General features: G+C 44.5%; 1 protein-coding gene across 1 annotated transcript in view; it reads right to left on the reverse strand.

Annotated features, from left to right (window-relative positions):
* Nucleotides 1–15,244, reverse strand: part of ZFAT (zinc finger and AT-hook domain containing) — a 175,265-nt gene that overhangs the window by 33,953 nt on the left and 126,068 nt on the right. Inside the window, exons 12-13 of the mRNA XM_068525862.1 lie at nucleotides 13,986–14,124; nucleotides 5,623–5,741 (exon numbers count right to left, since the gene is read on the reverse strand). Coding sequence (XP_068381963.1) covers nucleotides 5,623–5,741; nucleotides 13,986–14,124 — 258 coding nt within the window. The remainder of the gene's footprint in view (nucleotides 1–5,622; nucleotides 5,742–13,985; nucleotides 14,125–15,244) is intronic.

A 15,244-nucleotide genomic window follows, 5' to 3' on the forward strand; every position in this document is an offset into this window, starting at 1 on the left:
CAAAGTGATCACGCTCTATAAGCACTTATCAGTTACTCACACAGGTTCAGAATAGAATGTGATTATTCTTTTACAGCCAAGTGGTCAAGTTCATTTAGGCATTTCCAGCCTGACATTTAGTAGACACCCAATAAGTGTCTGATGAATGCATAAATGAACAAACAGAAGCATATTTCCTTTTAAGTACCATTAAGCATCATAGTGGCCAACACTGGTTGGATCCGAGGAATGGCTTAGCCTGTGATGAAGAGGATGGGCATGGACTGGCTTCCCCTCTGTGGGGTACTCTTTGTAATAATAACCATCTGTGGGAAGGACAGTGCTTTACAGGGGATTCCTGGGAGGCTGGCGACAGCCCAGCTGCTGTAACAGGCAGCTTGTCGTCACACGGGGACCACCCCCTGCCCAGCTTCTTAGCTGCTCTACTGTCTCACTTCTGGAGTCTAGTGCGTGGCTTGGTGTCAACTATTTTTATTGAGTCACAGTTCTGCTGAAGGTGTCAGGATCTGCAAGGAGCGAGACCTCCAGAGGAGAGGGCCATGACTGCACTAACAAAAGCACCAACTGGCCAGGAGAGATGGTGTTCTACATCAGGAACTGGCATGCCAATGTCTGTGTGTAACAGAGAGCAAATCCTTGCAAGTATGAACTTGAAACACCAGAGGACTGACTGTTTCCCACAGATGAGGATGTGACGTTGATGCTGGAGACACCACCACCTCCAGTAACCATGGCAGCTGCCATTTACTGTAGGCCTACCGGGGACTAGACAGTAGCCCCAGCGTTTTATAGACAGCGCTTTAACACACTCCTTACATTTTCTTATAGAAAATGTCAAACATACGCGAGACAGAGAGGTGAGCCTCCAGGTACACGTCACCCAGTCTCGACAATCATCAGCTCGTGGCCAGTCCTGTTGTGCCTGTCTCCCCACGCACGCCACACAACTGCCCTTTGATTTTGAAGCAAATGTGGATGTCATATCAATTTATCTCTAAATATTTTAGAATGCATCTGTAAAAGGTAAAACTCTTTCAAACCATAACTACAACACCACTGTCACACTCAAAACACTTAACAGTAGTTCCTTAATATCTTCACATATCTAAATGGTGTTCTAATTTCCCCAATTACCTCATTTTTTCACAACTTGTTCTACAAATCATATTTAAGTAAGTTATTGAAATCCATATATTAGAACTGACTGATGAAAGTCTCGTAAGACTTGTATTTATAGGCGCTCCCTCCACTCTTTCTCCCCTGCTTATAGTTTTGTTGGGAAAAGTGGTCATTTGCCTTCAGAGTTTCCAACAGTCTGGCTTTTGCTGACTGCACCAACATGGAATCATTGAATATGTTCCCTTGTCCACTGTATTTCCTGTAAATTGGAAGTCAGACGCAGAAGCTTAATTAGGTATCAGTTCCCTTTTTGGCAGGAAGGCTCCACGGGTAACATTGTGTACTTCCATCAGGAGACACTCTATGTCTGAGTGTCTCTGTTTTTGCCGTGTTGGCAGGAGGCTGATGGTCATCGCTTAGACCCATGACATCAGTGGAGGGTTGCAAAATGGCAATACTGTAAATCTTCATTTGTTAGCTGGAATACTTCTATAAAAAGAAACGTCTCTCCACAAACATTTGGTTACTCTGAGATATAGTTTATTTAAATGAGGTAGAAAAACTGTTTGATTCTGAGCCTTTATTTACCAAAACAGAGTTTTATTTATCAAAATAGAGTTGATTCCCTAATATCCTACAAAGGTGACTAAGGATTTTTCTCCCAGTATCATTATAAACTCATGGATTTAAACACACTTGATGTGCTTCACTCCAGTCTGTAAACACTAACAACAGCCTTGGAGTAACAATATCAACCCTACCACTGACAGTGGAATAACTGAAAACAGTACTTTTTTTGCAGTTCTTTTTGCCCTTAGGTTATATCCCACTAGGGAGGAACAATCAAATTTCTATCTTAAAGTCTCTTGAAATAGTCCTTCTCTATGTAGGTCTGCCATCGTTTTGATATATAGTTCATATACTTTATTTCATTCTATTCTCAATTTTTAGGGTTAGGGTTTGCTTTTTAAAGTGTAATTTTGTTTTTATTATTATATAAGAAATGTATTTCTTATATTTACATCAGAGCTTCAGAGTCAAATCTGCACAGTAGGTCTGCTAAGACAAGTTTAGCTTCTCTCCTACCCTCTCCATCTTGTTATCTCCCTGCCTTTTCTACCTATGCTTTCCTCCCTTTTTATAATATTTTATTTTGAAATAATTTTAGATTTACAAAAGAGTTCCAAAAAAAATACAGAGAGTTCCCACATACCCTTCATCCCACTTCCCCTAATGCTGACATCTGCTGTAACCATGGTACAATGATCGAACCAAGATATCAACATTGGTACAATACCAGATTCCACTGGCTTTTCCACTGGCGTCCCTTTTCTGTTCCAGGATCCAATCCAGGACCCCATAGTGCATTGAGCGGCCACAACTCCAAAGTCTCCTCCAACCTCTGACAGTTCTTCAGACACTCCTGAAGAGAACTGGTCAGGCATCTGACCACCCACATCATCACATCATTTGGATACATCGGATGGTCTCCCATGATTAGGTGGAGGCTGGGGATTTTCTGAAGAGCACCACGAGGTGACTGCCCTTCTGATCACATCACATCAGGGGGTACGTGAAGTCACTACGTCTTACTACTGAGGATGCCGACCTCGATCACGTGGTTAAGGTGGTGTCTGCCAGGCGTCTCCACTGTAAAGTTACTACTTTTCCCTCTATAATTAATAATTATTTAGCGGGAGATACTTTGAGGCTACATAAATACTGTATTTCTCCTTAAACTTCTGTCTACTAATTCTAGCATTCATCAATGGATCTTGCCTGCTGCAATTATTACTGTGGTGTTCTAATGGTAATTTTCTATCTCCCTCATTCTTTCTACATTTATTAATCAGAATTCTTCTGCGGGGAAGAACTGTTCCTTCTCCACCATTTATTCAATCATTTATTTATGTCAGTATGAATGCAGAGATATTTATTCTATTCTTTCAGTTTTAGTCCAATACCATCATGATTTACTTTGTTACTCAAATTGTTCCAGCTCTGGGCCATTAGGGACTCTTTGGGTTGTCTCGTGTGTCCTTTTGGCATGCCTCCATCTTACTTTTGTGGAGCACGTTGTTACTTTCTAGTACTGCAAAATGCTCCAGGATCAATTTACGTAATTTCTGCCTCAGCCCTGGAATCAACCACTTTTCAGAGGGACCCTGGTTCCTTTTGTTGGAGAATCCTGAGAAACCAGGATCTGGATACTAGGTGTGCTCATTGCCAGTGGGGTGTCACTGCTTCTAGGCCCTCTAAGCACAAAAAGCTGAGAAATACATGTATGTATACTAACCATGTATACACATATATCTGGAATTATTTCTACATCAGTCTATTGGTGTGCACACACACACACAGAAAATCTATCTACAGATTATATATAACAGTGTTGCAATAAATAGCCTCGTGCGGGCACCTTTCCTCATTTATGTCAGTATAACTTTGGGATAATTTTCTAACGGTGGGATCGTCAAGTTAATGGAAAAAGAAACACATATGTAATTTTAGTAGATATTGCTAAATTCCCCTTCATAAAGGTCACATCGTTTTGCATTCCCACCAGCAATGCATGAGAGTGCGTATTTCCCTTCAGCCTCTCCAGCAGAGATGAGGTCAAAACTTTTGGATTCTTGCCAGTCTACTAGGTAAGAAATTCTATCTCTGTCAAGTTTTACTCACATTTATTATGTGGGAGGTTGATCGTGCTTTCAGATATTCAAGGTCATTTGCATTTCAGATATTCAAGGTCATTTGCATTTCTTTTTCTATGAACCTTTCTTATCTCTCACCCATTGGGTTGTCGATCTTTTTCATCAGTATTTCTAGAAGCCTTTTATAATGTAAAGATATTCACCCTTTTTTCTATGATATGACTGAAAATATTTTTTTGTCATTTGCCCCTCTACTTCTTGAGTTCTTTTACATAGCAGTTTTTAAATTTTTTTATGTGGTCAATTTTTTTTCAGTCTTTTCCCTAATTGAATCTGGATTTTGAGTTACAGTTAGGAAAGTTCTCCACACTCCCAATTTATAAATGAATTCACTTATGTCTTCTTCTCGTATTTGTAAAATATCTCTTTTTTTAAATCTCCGTTCCTTTGCTCTAGGTTCTCTCTATAGATAAGTCACTGATTATTGTATATTGATGTTTTAATCTGCTGTTTATTGTGTATAGTAGATTTTCACTCATTCTTTCAGATTTTCAAAAACATAATCCTGTGTCTACAGAGATACTTTATTTCTTCTCTTCTGATTCTTATGTCTCTATTTACTCTGCCTTTGTCCAACACACCAGCTGAGGCCTCCCATGTGATGTTAAAAACCAGAGCCCCTGGGGCACCCTCATCTTTTTCCCAACTCTAACGAGAAACCCCCTAGTCTAGGATGCCAGCTTTTGGGCTGAAACACATACATTTTGTTTTTCATCTTAAAGATGTATTCATCAAATTCTACTTTGACTGTTTTTAATCAATGGATGCTGAATTTTGTCAAATTTTCATAGATGCCTTTTCTGCATCTATGAAGATGATCATTTCATTTTTCTCCCTAGTTCTCTCATTACGATGGGTTACGTGGACACAGTAACACATTCCCTCCTACTGGACAACCCTCCCCCTGAATTCTGGAATACTCCTCACATTGTCATGATGTATTATTGTTTTTCATGGGGTGTTGGATTTCTTTCAAAGCCCTTACTCTTAACTGGAGTAAGCCCACTGGATACTCTAATGCCCTAGAAAGTTCTCAGGAAGTGGTTCTCAATTGGGGGTGATTTTGACTCCTGGGGAACACTGGCAATGTCTGTGATAGTCTGGTTTTCACAGCTGGGTATGTGAAGGGATCCTAGTGGGTAGAGGTCAGTGATACTACTAAACATTCTAAAATGCACGGCACAGCCCTCTACCACAAAGAATTATCCGGATCATAACTTTAGCAGGACTCAGTTTGAGAAACTCTGCCTAAGGTGAACTGCAATTTGGTGTGATCCCTGGTCCTTGAAAAGAGAAACAACTACAGGCTTTTAAAGTACAGCTACTGGCTTTTATATAATTCAGTCAGGAAACTGGTTCCAACACCTGAGGGGAAAACAAAGGAGACAGGTAGGAGGACACGCCTCCGGTGGAAGGAGAGGAGGGCCGAGAATCAGCAAATGGGGCCCTTCCCTGTCCTCTGGAGGAGGACTGACAGTACATGCCCTGTCGTGCATTCTTCTTTCAGATGCAACTTCCGAAGCTCTGAATTCGTGGTAACAGAAGTGAAAATACCGATGAGCCCAACACGGACATTCACAAACCAGCCTAAACGCAACCCAGAGCAAGAAGTCACATGCATGGCCTGGCTCTCACCCAGTGGTACCCCTCAGATATGAGGCAGGGTTTGAAAAGATTTCCAAGTTTCCCAACCAGAAGACCCACTGCTCTGAGGAACAGCACTGGGCTTGCCTGGTTTGTCATCTGCGTTTAGGAAAAGTCACAATCGATACCATGCTTTAAAAAGTACCTCCCACTTGGGATCTCCTTCGTTCTCCACCAACTTCAGGCCGTGCTTGTTCTTCAAGTGCCTGTTGAACTCCCATTTGGTGCCATAAACGAAGCTGCACACAGGACACTTCAAACAACCTGAAAGCACAGACACAGGTAAAAAGAAGCATTCACAACACATGAATTCTGCCTTCCATTCAAATGCTTCAAATCTAAGGAATGTATTTTTTTGCCTCTAGTACTTACTTTCAATCCAAGCTTACCTTAATATGAAACAGAACAGCAACAGTATATGTGTTTTTCAGGGCAAAGGTTTAAGACTTAATGCATTTCTTTTCGTTTATTAAATGAGAATTTGCAATGAACCTAATACACACGTAATATTTTAGGTGCCAGAGAGAATTAAGATGAGTAACATAATTCCCTTGGCCAAGTGGCTGAGCAGCTTAAATGATTTTTTCATGTTTTTATTCGAAAATAACAAATAATTTGGAAAGCAAAGAATAACTGAAGGACAATGGGTGCTTTTCTCAATCTCCTTCGTCCTAAAACACTAAGACCAAGGGCCAGATTCTCAGTCTCCTTCACATCAGAAGCGGAGCCAGTGATATAAATTCCCATGTGAATATCCCACTAAAGAACAAATGAAAAAGCTGGTCACATCCTGAAATGTCACTATTTATTTAGTTGATTAAATTTTATACATGTTCCAGGAAGTATCTGGATGCTTTCATTAAGAGAATATAAAACTCTAGGATTAAAAAAAGAAAAACCAAAAAAACCGACACACAAAGTCACACAAAGACTCTCTTTCTAAAATTATATCAGAAGCAGCAACTACATTGGGAGCTGGACAAAAATCACTTATTTATTTGTCTGTTTATATGAAGTAGAGTTGATTTACAATGTTGTGTTAGTTTCAGGTGTACAGCAAAGTGATTTAACAGGTTGTGCTTCCAGAAGCAAACTCCAGCCCCTCACGAGGCTAACCGCAGTCCCGGCAGCGGGCCTCCAAATCCACCAGACATTTAGCAGGCCAGAGTCAGGCTAAGTGCCGGCACCCTCAGGTGTGCACCCTGAGCTGGCCAGGGCAGTGAGATGGGACCACCAGGCACCTAACTGGTCTCCCCGCAGCCACTGTTTGTCTGCTCTACACCTGGCACACAAATAAAAACTCTTAAAAACTCAAACAAAATCACATCTCACACCTCTACTGCCTTCCCATCACACACAGAATAAAACCCCAGCTCCTTGCTGTGGCCTGTGACCCCAGGGGCCTGGTCCCTGCCTCCCTCTCCAGGCTTGTCCCCTCCCCTTCCCCCCCATCCTCGCCTTTCTCTGTCTTTTGCATTCCCCAAGCTCCTTCTCTTCTCAGGACACCTGCTGTTGGCAGTCTGTCTGCTGACCCGGTCCCCTGTCTCTGCTGGACCTGCTGTGCTTCCCTGTGCCCTCCCAGCATCAGTATTTATTTCTTGCTCACTGGGGCACTAAGGAGGGAGGGAGAGGAATTCTGTCCTCATGACAAGGTGTCTTAACAAATTATATAAGAACTAGACAAATCTCATGGTACACATCACATAATTTAAGCACCTCCTAGATGCAGCTGGGATGTGCTAGCTCTCCTGAATCAATTCCATGTCAGTGACTCTTAGAGAGCACTCAGGAGTTCTGTAACCGGGGTTTCCTGTCTACCACCTGAGGGGGTGGGCGATTCCCCAGAAAGTCATGAGAAGGAACGGAAGCCAACCCAGGTGGCCGACAGCACAGCCCCTCAAACTTTCGGCCTCCCACGCTGGGAGGGCACAGGAGAGCACAGCGGGGCCAACAGAGACAGGGGCCAGAGTCAGCCCAAAGACTGGCAACAGACACCAATTCTGAACTTCCAGAACATTCTACAGAAAAGGCAGCTCAAACAGATGCTTGTTTTCTGAAACTCAAACACACTGCACTCTTTTTTTAGGCAAAATCAAATGGGCTTGTTCTTTCTTGCCCAGAGGATAATTAAACTTACTTTTTAACCTTCTTTGTTATCGCTTATTAATCATCTAAAATGAAGTATTTTCCTACAATCATCTTTTAAAACCCTCCAAGGTATGAGAACCACTAGCTTTTCTTTGGGTTAAGCTGACATTGCCTTCTATAAAGACTTAATACGAGGCAATGAACACAAGCAAACTACCTAAGGTTAAATTTAGGCTTTAAAATGAAATTGAAGGTTCCTTCTGGACTATTCTTTAAGAGAAACTAATTTAGGGAGAAAAACATCCTTATATCATGTTTAAATTAAAATTAATATGAGAATGCCTCCACATTAATTAAAACTTCCACCTTTGCCATGGTGGCTTTAATTAAAGAACAACAAATGGAAATATGTAATCTAGACCGAAGGTGTAACTATGCCAGTTAATTGACATTAAAGCTGAGAAAAATTAATTTCCATTTCAATTCATTAAATGCTTAGGCCACACTCAGTAAAGGTCACGGGGAGGCTTGGTGAATTTCCTTGCAGCATTGATATTAAGTGCGCACCATAAAACCCTAAACATCCCCCCCACCGCCCAAGTCACAAATTCCTCTGGAGGAAAGACAAACCAGGCCAAAGGATAGAATTTCAGGAGCAATTTTAAAATTCCATCATGGAACCCTTTATTCTTTTTGGAGTGCAGTATATTCTGGAGGAATTTTGAGCATTAAACTATTTGCACTCCTTTGCAGTGGCTGACATTACTGAAAATTCAATTTCATCTTCAATAATATAACTCCCAGAATGGCATGGGGCACTGGGCTGGGCAGTCAGAAGACCTGAATTTGGCACTTGCTCACGTGACTCAGAACCACTTCCTTAAATTCTCGGGTCTTGGTTTTCTCTTCTACCAAGGTAAAAATGCTAAAGCTTACTTATATCCTTATAAAACGCAGCGAGGTCAGCAGAAAAATGGGCCCCCCAAAGATATTCACATCCTAATCCCTGGAACATGTGACTATGCGACCTCCCATGGCAAAAGAGATCTCAAAGGTAGGATTCACGTAAGGATCTTGAGATGGGGGATTATTCTGGACTATCTGGATGGGTCTAATGTAATCACCAAGGGTCCTTCTAAGAAGGGAGTGGGAGAGCAGATCCCAGTGAGGTAACCTGAGAAAGACTGCTGGCTTTGGAGGAAGGGGCGCGAGCCAAGGAACGTGGGCAGTGTCTAGAAGCTGGAAACAGCAAGAAAACAGATCTTCCCCTAGAGACTCCAGAAGGAATGCAGACTTGTTAGCAAACTTGGCTTTAGCCTGTGAGACCCATCTTGGACTCCTGACCTTCAGAATGGTGAGATAGTAAATCCGTGTCGCTTTAAACCACCACCAAGTTTGTGGTCATTTATTACAGCAGAGATAAGAAACTGATGCAGGCACTCAAGGGTAACCGGACCAAAAGCAGCTTAATTACCAAAGGAAAGTGGATACAGAGTAATTTGATTTTATTAACAAGTGAAATACAAAATCGGACTTGGGAAATACTGCAGAGGAAAAACGAAGTGCATTTGACTATAAGCCAGGCTGACGTTCCAAACCCCAGTGAGGAATTGGTAAACGGAGCTTAAGCAAGGTCTCCCCCACCTCTCCTGGTCCCCTCACATACTCCTCAAAATCTTGGGATCTGAGATCCAGCCTATCCGTGGTGAGAAGCCAGACTCTGAATCAGGACCCCGGTCTGGCTTGACCACCGGCTCACTTTGTGGCCGGGGCCGGTCCTTTTCCCTCCCTACGTTTCCTCATTTTAAAATGGAAATGATGACGCCAACCCCACAAGGCTTCATGAGAGAGAAGATAACATATAAAACAACAACCAACAACACGGCATAGCATCACAGCACTGGAAGCACCTGCCAATAATGTATGGGATCTAGGCCCTAATGAAAACAATTTTAAAATAAAAACGTCCAAAAGTCAAATAAAGGACTTTGGGTTAACTGATAGTTTCTGGATTTTCTGGATTTTCTTCTAGACTATTTTCCCTGAATCTGGTGTGCATGTACATCTAAGGTATGGATGTACACATATTTACACTTTTCTAATACAACTGTTCAAAATAATGCAAAGATTTTAGCAGATGCCACAAAACTAAGCCTTCTCCTGGTCCTCTTCCTCACATCTTTTCTCATCTTAATTACCTGCCCTTCCTCAATGATCCCCTAAAACGGGGAGCCTGAGTTAAGGCACAACACCCAGGAGAAGCAGATAATTTTCCTCCTATGAGCAACATGGGGCCTGTTAAAAGGAATGTGTACTTTCTGTTAGAGGACCAGAACACGGAGGAGCTGCCCAGCCTTTGTCTCCAGCCCAGGCAGGAATGGCAAAAACGCTACCACATCCCAGTGCCTTGCACAGTGTGGGACACATGAGGAGCTCAAGACACACCATGAAGAAGGCCTTTGGGAATAAACATGATAGGGAATTTGAACCATTTATCAGGCACTTGTTACACGTCAGGCATGGTCTGGAATCTTCAAGAATAAGATCTAGTCTTTGCAACCTGATGCTCAGAGAAGGTAAGTAAGTGGTCCAGGGGCCACAGTGATCACAGACCCGCCTCCAGGGTCTGTGCTCCCAACCCTCCGCTCGTGCCAACAGCCCGGGGCGACCCGAAGGAGGGCCTTGAGGTCACCGGAAAAGGACCAGCCCGCTAAGCCCCATCATTAGCCCACCGTGAGCTCCAGGAATGAGCTGAGAGCTTGTGACACTAAGCATCGGATGCCTCTCACAACCTGTGATTTAGTGAACCAGCTCCTGAGCTAGCTTCATCAGGGGCATGCTAAAAGGAGGAAAGGGGCAGGCCCACGAAGCGATACAACGTGGAAAATGTGTGTTTTGTGGGAAAACGCCTCGAATCCATATTAATGAACAAGTGATGGGCTGAGAAGAATAAACAAGAGATTGTCTGATCTGCTTTCAAAATATCAGAAGTACATAAAACACAAGCAGGGAATAAAACACTTACGTAGCATTCAGTACAAGTCTAATTGCCAAAAAGCACTGGAGCCCGAGGGAACTGGTGCCTCCTGACGGGGCCCAGCTGGCATGCGGCTGGAAGCGGCACCTGTGCCCCCAGGACCAGAGGTGCGCTGGGGCCGCTGGAACCATCTCTTCCCAGCTCAGTGACCTCACACTGGAAGCTTAAAATTGGCCCTGGCGGAAATATTTACGGCACAGAAATTGGCAAATGCTACGAATCAGGTTCCCTTCTCCCTGCCCCGGGAGAGCCAGCTGGTAAACACTCACAGAACACGACGAGTGGATGCCCTAGCAGCCCCCATTCCAGAGCTCGCTGAAAATGACCCAGACTCCATGGAAAACACCATGTGCCTTTCCTCAGAAACCTACACGGAGCGGAAACCTCAGCCTACTGGGCCTTCTTCCCGCCTCTCCTGCAGTGCTGGGCACGGACGCCCTCCCCACAGCCCTGAGCACGGGGGCAGTAGAATCTCTCCCAGCAACTGATGGCTCTGCCTGCGTCACAGTGCGACACCGTTTAAACACTGCTGATGGACAAGGAGTCCCTGCACTGGTTTCAGGAGACTAGCATCATTTTGATAAAATTACATCTTATTTGTGGTTTTTTTATTACGTCATCATTTTAACACATATTCCTCTCTCTCAAAACAAGAAATTGTCAAGTTCCACAAAGGTATCTTTTGAGGAGTGATCTGAAGCCGAAAATAAAACCAAGTGGGGATAGGGAGAATTACATGAAATTAATCAAAAGGAAATGAAAAACTCCAGTGGCACCAAACACCTCGTCATTTCCAAACACAGTCATTTTATCCAGTTCCACTTTCTCCGTCTCCTTCACTCTCCACAGCGAGAGCTGTGTGCTCTTGAGATCTCTGAGCTGCACGCATAGTCAACCAGCTCTCTGCTTTCAGAGACAGTTCTCCCGCCAACACTCAATGGCACAAGGTCTCCTATGAGCCAAGAGACGTTTAGTTGTTTCCTTCCACAATATGTCTCTTAAAGGGGGGCATAGGAAAAATAAACAAATAAACACACACACACACACACACACACACACAAAGGCCAAAAATAGCCCTGCAAAGATTAGAAATAAAACCCAGACCCTGTCAGGGAATGCCAATTGATTATAGAGAGTCTTGGAAAGTTAAGTGAAAACTTAGGGCATGAAGCAACTTGACCTCAGCACATTTTCTGCAAGGCAATGATGAAAGTTTGGAAGCACGGAGCTACGACAGTGTCATCACTCAGATCCCCACGCCTGTCCCAACTGCCACAGTAAACATCTATTTCCTGCCAATCCAATCCAAGAGTGTGAAGGATGTTAGAACGAATCGCTAGCCCGCTACTCCAATTATTTACTGTGACTCTACGGCGATGCATCCTCTCCTCTGTGATTCCTAGACAGCGGAGTCATCAAAAATGATGCACCAGCTCCAGAAGGACTGGCATATTTTCGGAAAAAAACCCCCATAAAAACAAAAGAAGAGGGCTTCCCTGGTGGCGCAGTGGTTGAGAATCTGCCTGCCGATGCAGGGGACACGGGTTCGAGCCCTGGTCTGGGAAGATCCCACGTGCCGCGGAGCAACTAGGCCCGTGAGCCACAACTACTGAGCCTGCGCGTCTGGAGCCTGTGCTCCGCAACAAGAGAGGCCGCGACGGTGAGAGGCCCGCGCACCGCGATGAAGAGTGGCCCCCGCTCGCCACAACTGGAGAAAGCCCTCGCACAGAAACGAAGACCCAACACAGCCAAAAATAAATAAATAAATAAATAAATAGTATGGTCCTGAGAGGTACAAAATTAGTGATGAGATTTAAAAAACTAAAAATTAAAAAAATAAAAATTTTTTAAAAATTTTAAAAATAAATAAAAAATAAAATAATAAAATAAAATAAAATAATAAAATTTTTTTTAAAAAAAACAAAAGAAAGGAATGAAAATGTATTGAGTGCCAGACACTCAAGTGTTCTCAGTTCTTTCTCCCCGCGATCACAAGGGATGGCTGCTGTGAACTCCACCTGAGGTGCAGGGCCTCAGGCAGAGAGGAGGGTAACTTGCCCCAATGGCACCGCACCTTCCTGCCCTTCAGCTCCATGAAACTGCCATTCAAGCCAATGCCAGGCCCACGCTCCCGTTACCCCAGATGGATGGCTTAAAATTATCCCGAGTTTTTTCTGCTGCTCATCCATTTCCGTACATCAGCCCTGTCACCGAAAGTGCTGAAGGATACAGTCAATTCATTTGTTTTACATTAAGATGCCTTTCGTGGCGATTACAGCAAGTGGAGCTTCACGCTGCATCGGAAAACTAGGAGCGGCCCCAGCTGCAGCCGAGTTTACAGTCCCACAGCTCTGTTTATGGGGGGCAGATTTCTAAAATGGTCTTCAGCTTCAAAGAGTCACAGGATTCAGGAAAGAGTAGCAACTGACGCATGGCACGCTGCAATCATTTTTCAGCTGAATTACCGAAGCGCAGATATAAATACAACAACAGCATTTCTCTGTGTGGCAACAGCACGTGAGCTAAACCCTCTCAAGTGGGAATGTGATTATTTATTAAAAAAAGAAGCAAAACCCCACCAAACTTTTCAATGATATTAGAGGTTTTCATCCATTCTCTTTAGTTTAAATGTTCTAAATAGTTTTTCCTTTTCAAGATACATAAGTAATCTGAGCACTCAATAAATATTTTTGGATAATCTAAAGAATCCTACCTATAAATGTGATCAGTATAGCATTATTTACAACTGCAATAAAAGAAAAATCTGGAAACCCTACCGTGTTCAACAACAGGAGCATAGTTAAATAATACTTGATGCCGTATCGCAAAAAGCCCTCAGAGGTTAAAGTAGGAAGACAGTGTACCAAAGGAAAACAAAATGTGCATGTTAATCATCGTTAAGTAAGCCATGAACTTTCATTTGTGCAAAATGTGTGCATGGACCAAGGACAGAAGGCAATACAGTCAGCCCTTCGCACCCCTGGGTTCCGCATCCAACGTTGGGCTGCAGATACAAATGCTGACTGTTCTCTGCCATTTTACACAAGGGATCGAGCATCCGCGGACTGCGGTATCCGTTGAGGGTCCTGGAGCTGATCCCCCGCAGATACCGAGGGACGACTGTACTGACAAATGAACATTATGGGAAGGGTGGTAAAATTTGTGGGTTAACTATCACTTTGTTCATTTAAGAGTTCCATCAAGGTCGCTGTAATACAATCCTGGCATAAGTAACAAGACATAAACAGCGAGGAGGAGGAGGAGGACGGCAGTTATGATGAGGACCATTCAGGAATCAGGACTGCGCTGCAGGAGCCCGCAGCGCCGCCCCGTGGGGCCCGTGGGGCCCGGCCGGGCAGGACGGGAGCCGCCCGCTCGCCTACCTTGCTGGATGAGCGCATCGGCCGCCAGCTCCCCGGTGCCCACGTTGGTGTACTCCTCGTTGGGGTGTTTCCTGTTGTAGTGCCGCTTCAGGGAGCCCGAGATGTTGCACGAGTAGTGGCAGTGAGCGCAGCGGAAAGGCTGCAGGGACAAGGAGGAGGGTTAGGGCCAGGCCAGCCCCCGTGCCATCGAGCCCCCACGACAAGGAGGAGGCCCAGCTCCCCACCCCAGTCCTCCTCCACGACTCTCCCACCTGTGACTGTCCGCTTCCTGGAAGGCCTGGGAAGGGCCAGCCGCCCGCTGGGAAACGGGCCAGGAAAAGACGCCAACCTGGGGCAGGGACCGTCCCAGTCACCTGGCAGGCGTCCCCAGGGTAGGAGGGGCCTCTGCTAAATGAGGCTGCTCTGATTTCTTTCCTCCTTTGCTGCCCACCCCAGATTTACAGTTCTTGTTTAAGAAGAAAATAACAAAAAGCAACCCAGGAATCTATCACTTTTCTTTTTTAAGTGAATGCCATTCAAGCATCTCCCCTTACCATTAATTCCCTGATGCATCTGCTTCTTTCACTAAATGGGCTCCTCCACAGCATTTACCTGCAAGCACCACGCGTATACGTCACTGTCCCCGCTTAGGGAAATCTGCCTGATAAAATCTATTGCCAACTCCCCCGCCTGGGCAAGACAAGGCTCTTTTAGGATCAGGGCACCCACAGGTCGTTTGTGCGGTCGTATCTGCCAACTTGCAACTGCTTCGGGGGATGCAGAGAGCGGTGAGGGGAAGAGGTGCCTGCTCAGGTCTCTTGGGAGGCCCAGTGAGACCCAAGCACTGGCCAGGCGAGGGATGTACACCGGATCCCTGTCCTTTCCAGGCCCCTACTCCTGGTCAGGACAATATCAAGTGTCCCTCTGAGCCATGTGCTACACAGCTGTACAGCCCAGGGCTATGGAAATCCCAGTTCTGCATTCAGGGCCTGTCTGGTGACACAAGCAGCTTCCTGGCCCAGCAGGAACGGAAGAGCACAGAGCGGCCCACAGGACAGCAGGGGATTCAGATGCGGCAGGTTCAACTGACCCCCAGCACAGCCTGGCCATGGAACTTCAGACAAGTAGTGAAACTCCCCTAAGCTTTGAGCCTCTCATCAATTCAAAGGGGATGATACCACTACCTGGTAAGGCTGCTGTGAGAATTAAATGATCCAACATGAACTGGTGTCTAAGATGCCACAGAAAGCACTGACTGTTTTTACAATTTTACATTTACT

This window comes from Eschrichtius robustus, chromosome 17 (assembly GCF_028021215.1).
Source record: "Eschrichtius robustus isolate mEscRob2 chromosome 17, mEscRob2.pri, whole genome shotgun sequence".
Lineage (NCBI taxonomy): Eukaryota > Metazoa > Chordata > Mammalia > Artiodactyla > Eschrichtiidae > Eschrichtius > Eschrichtius robustus.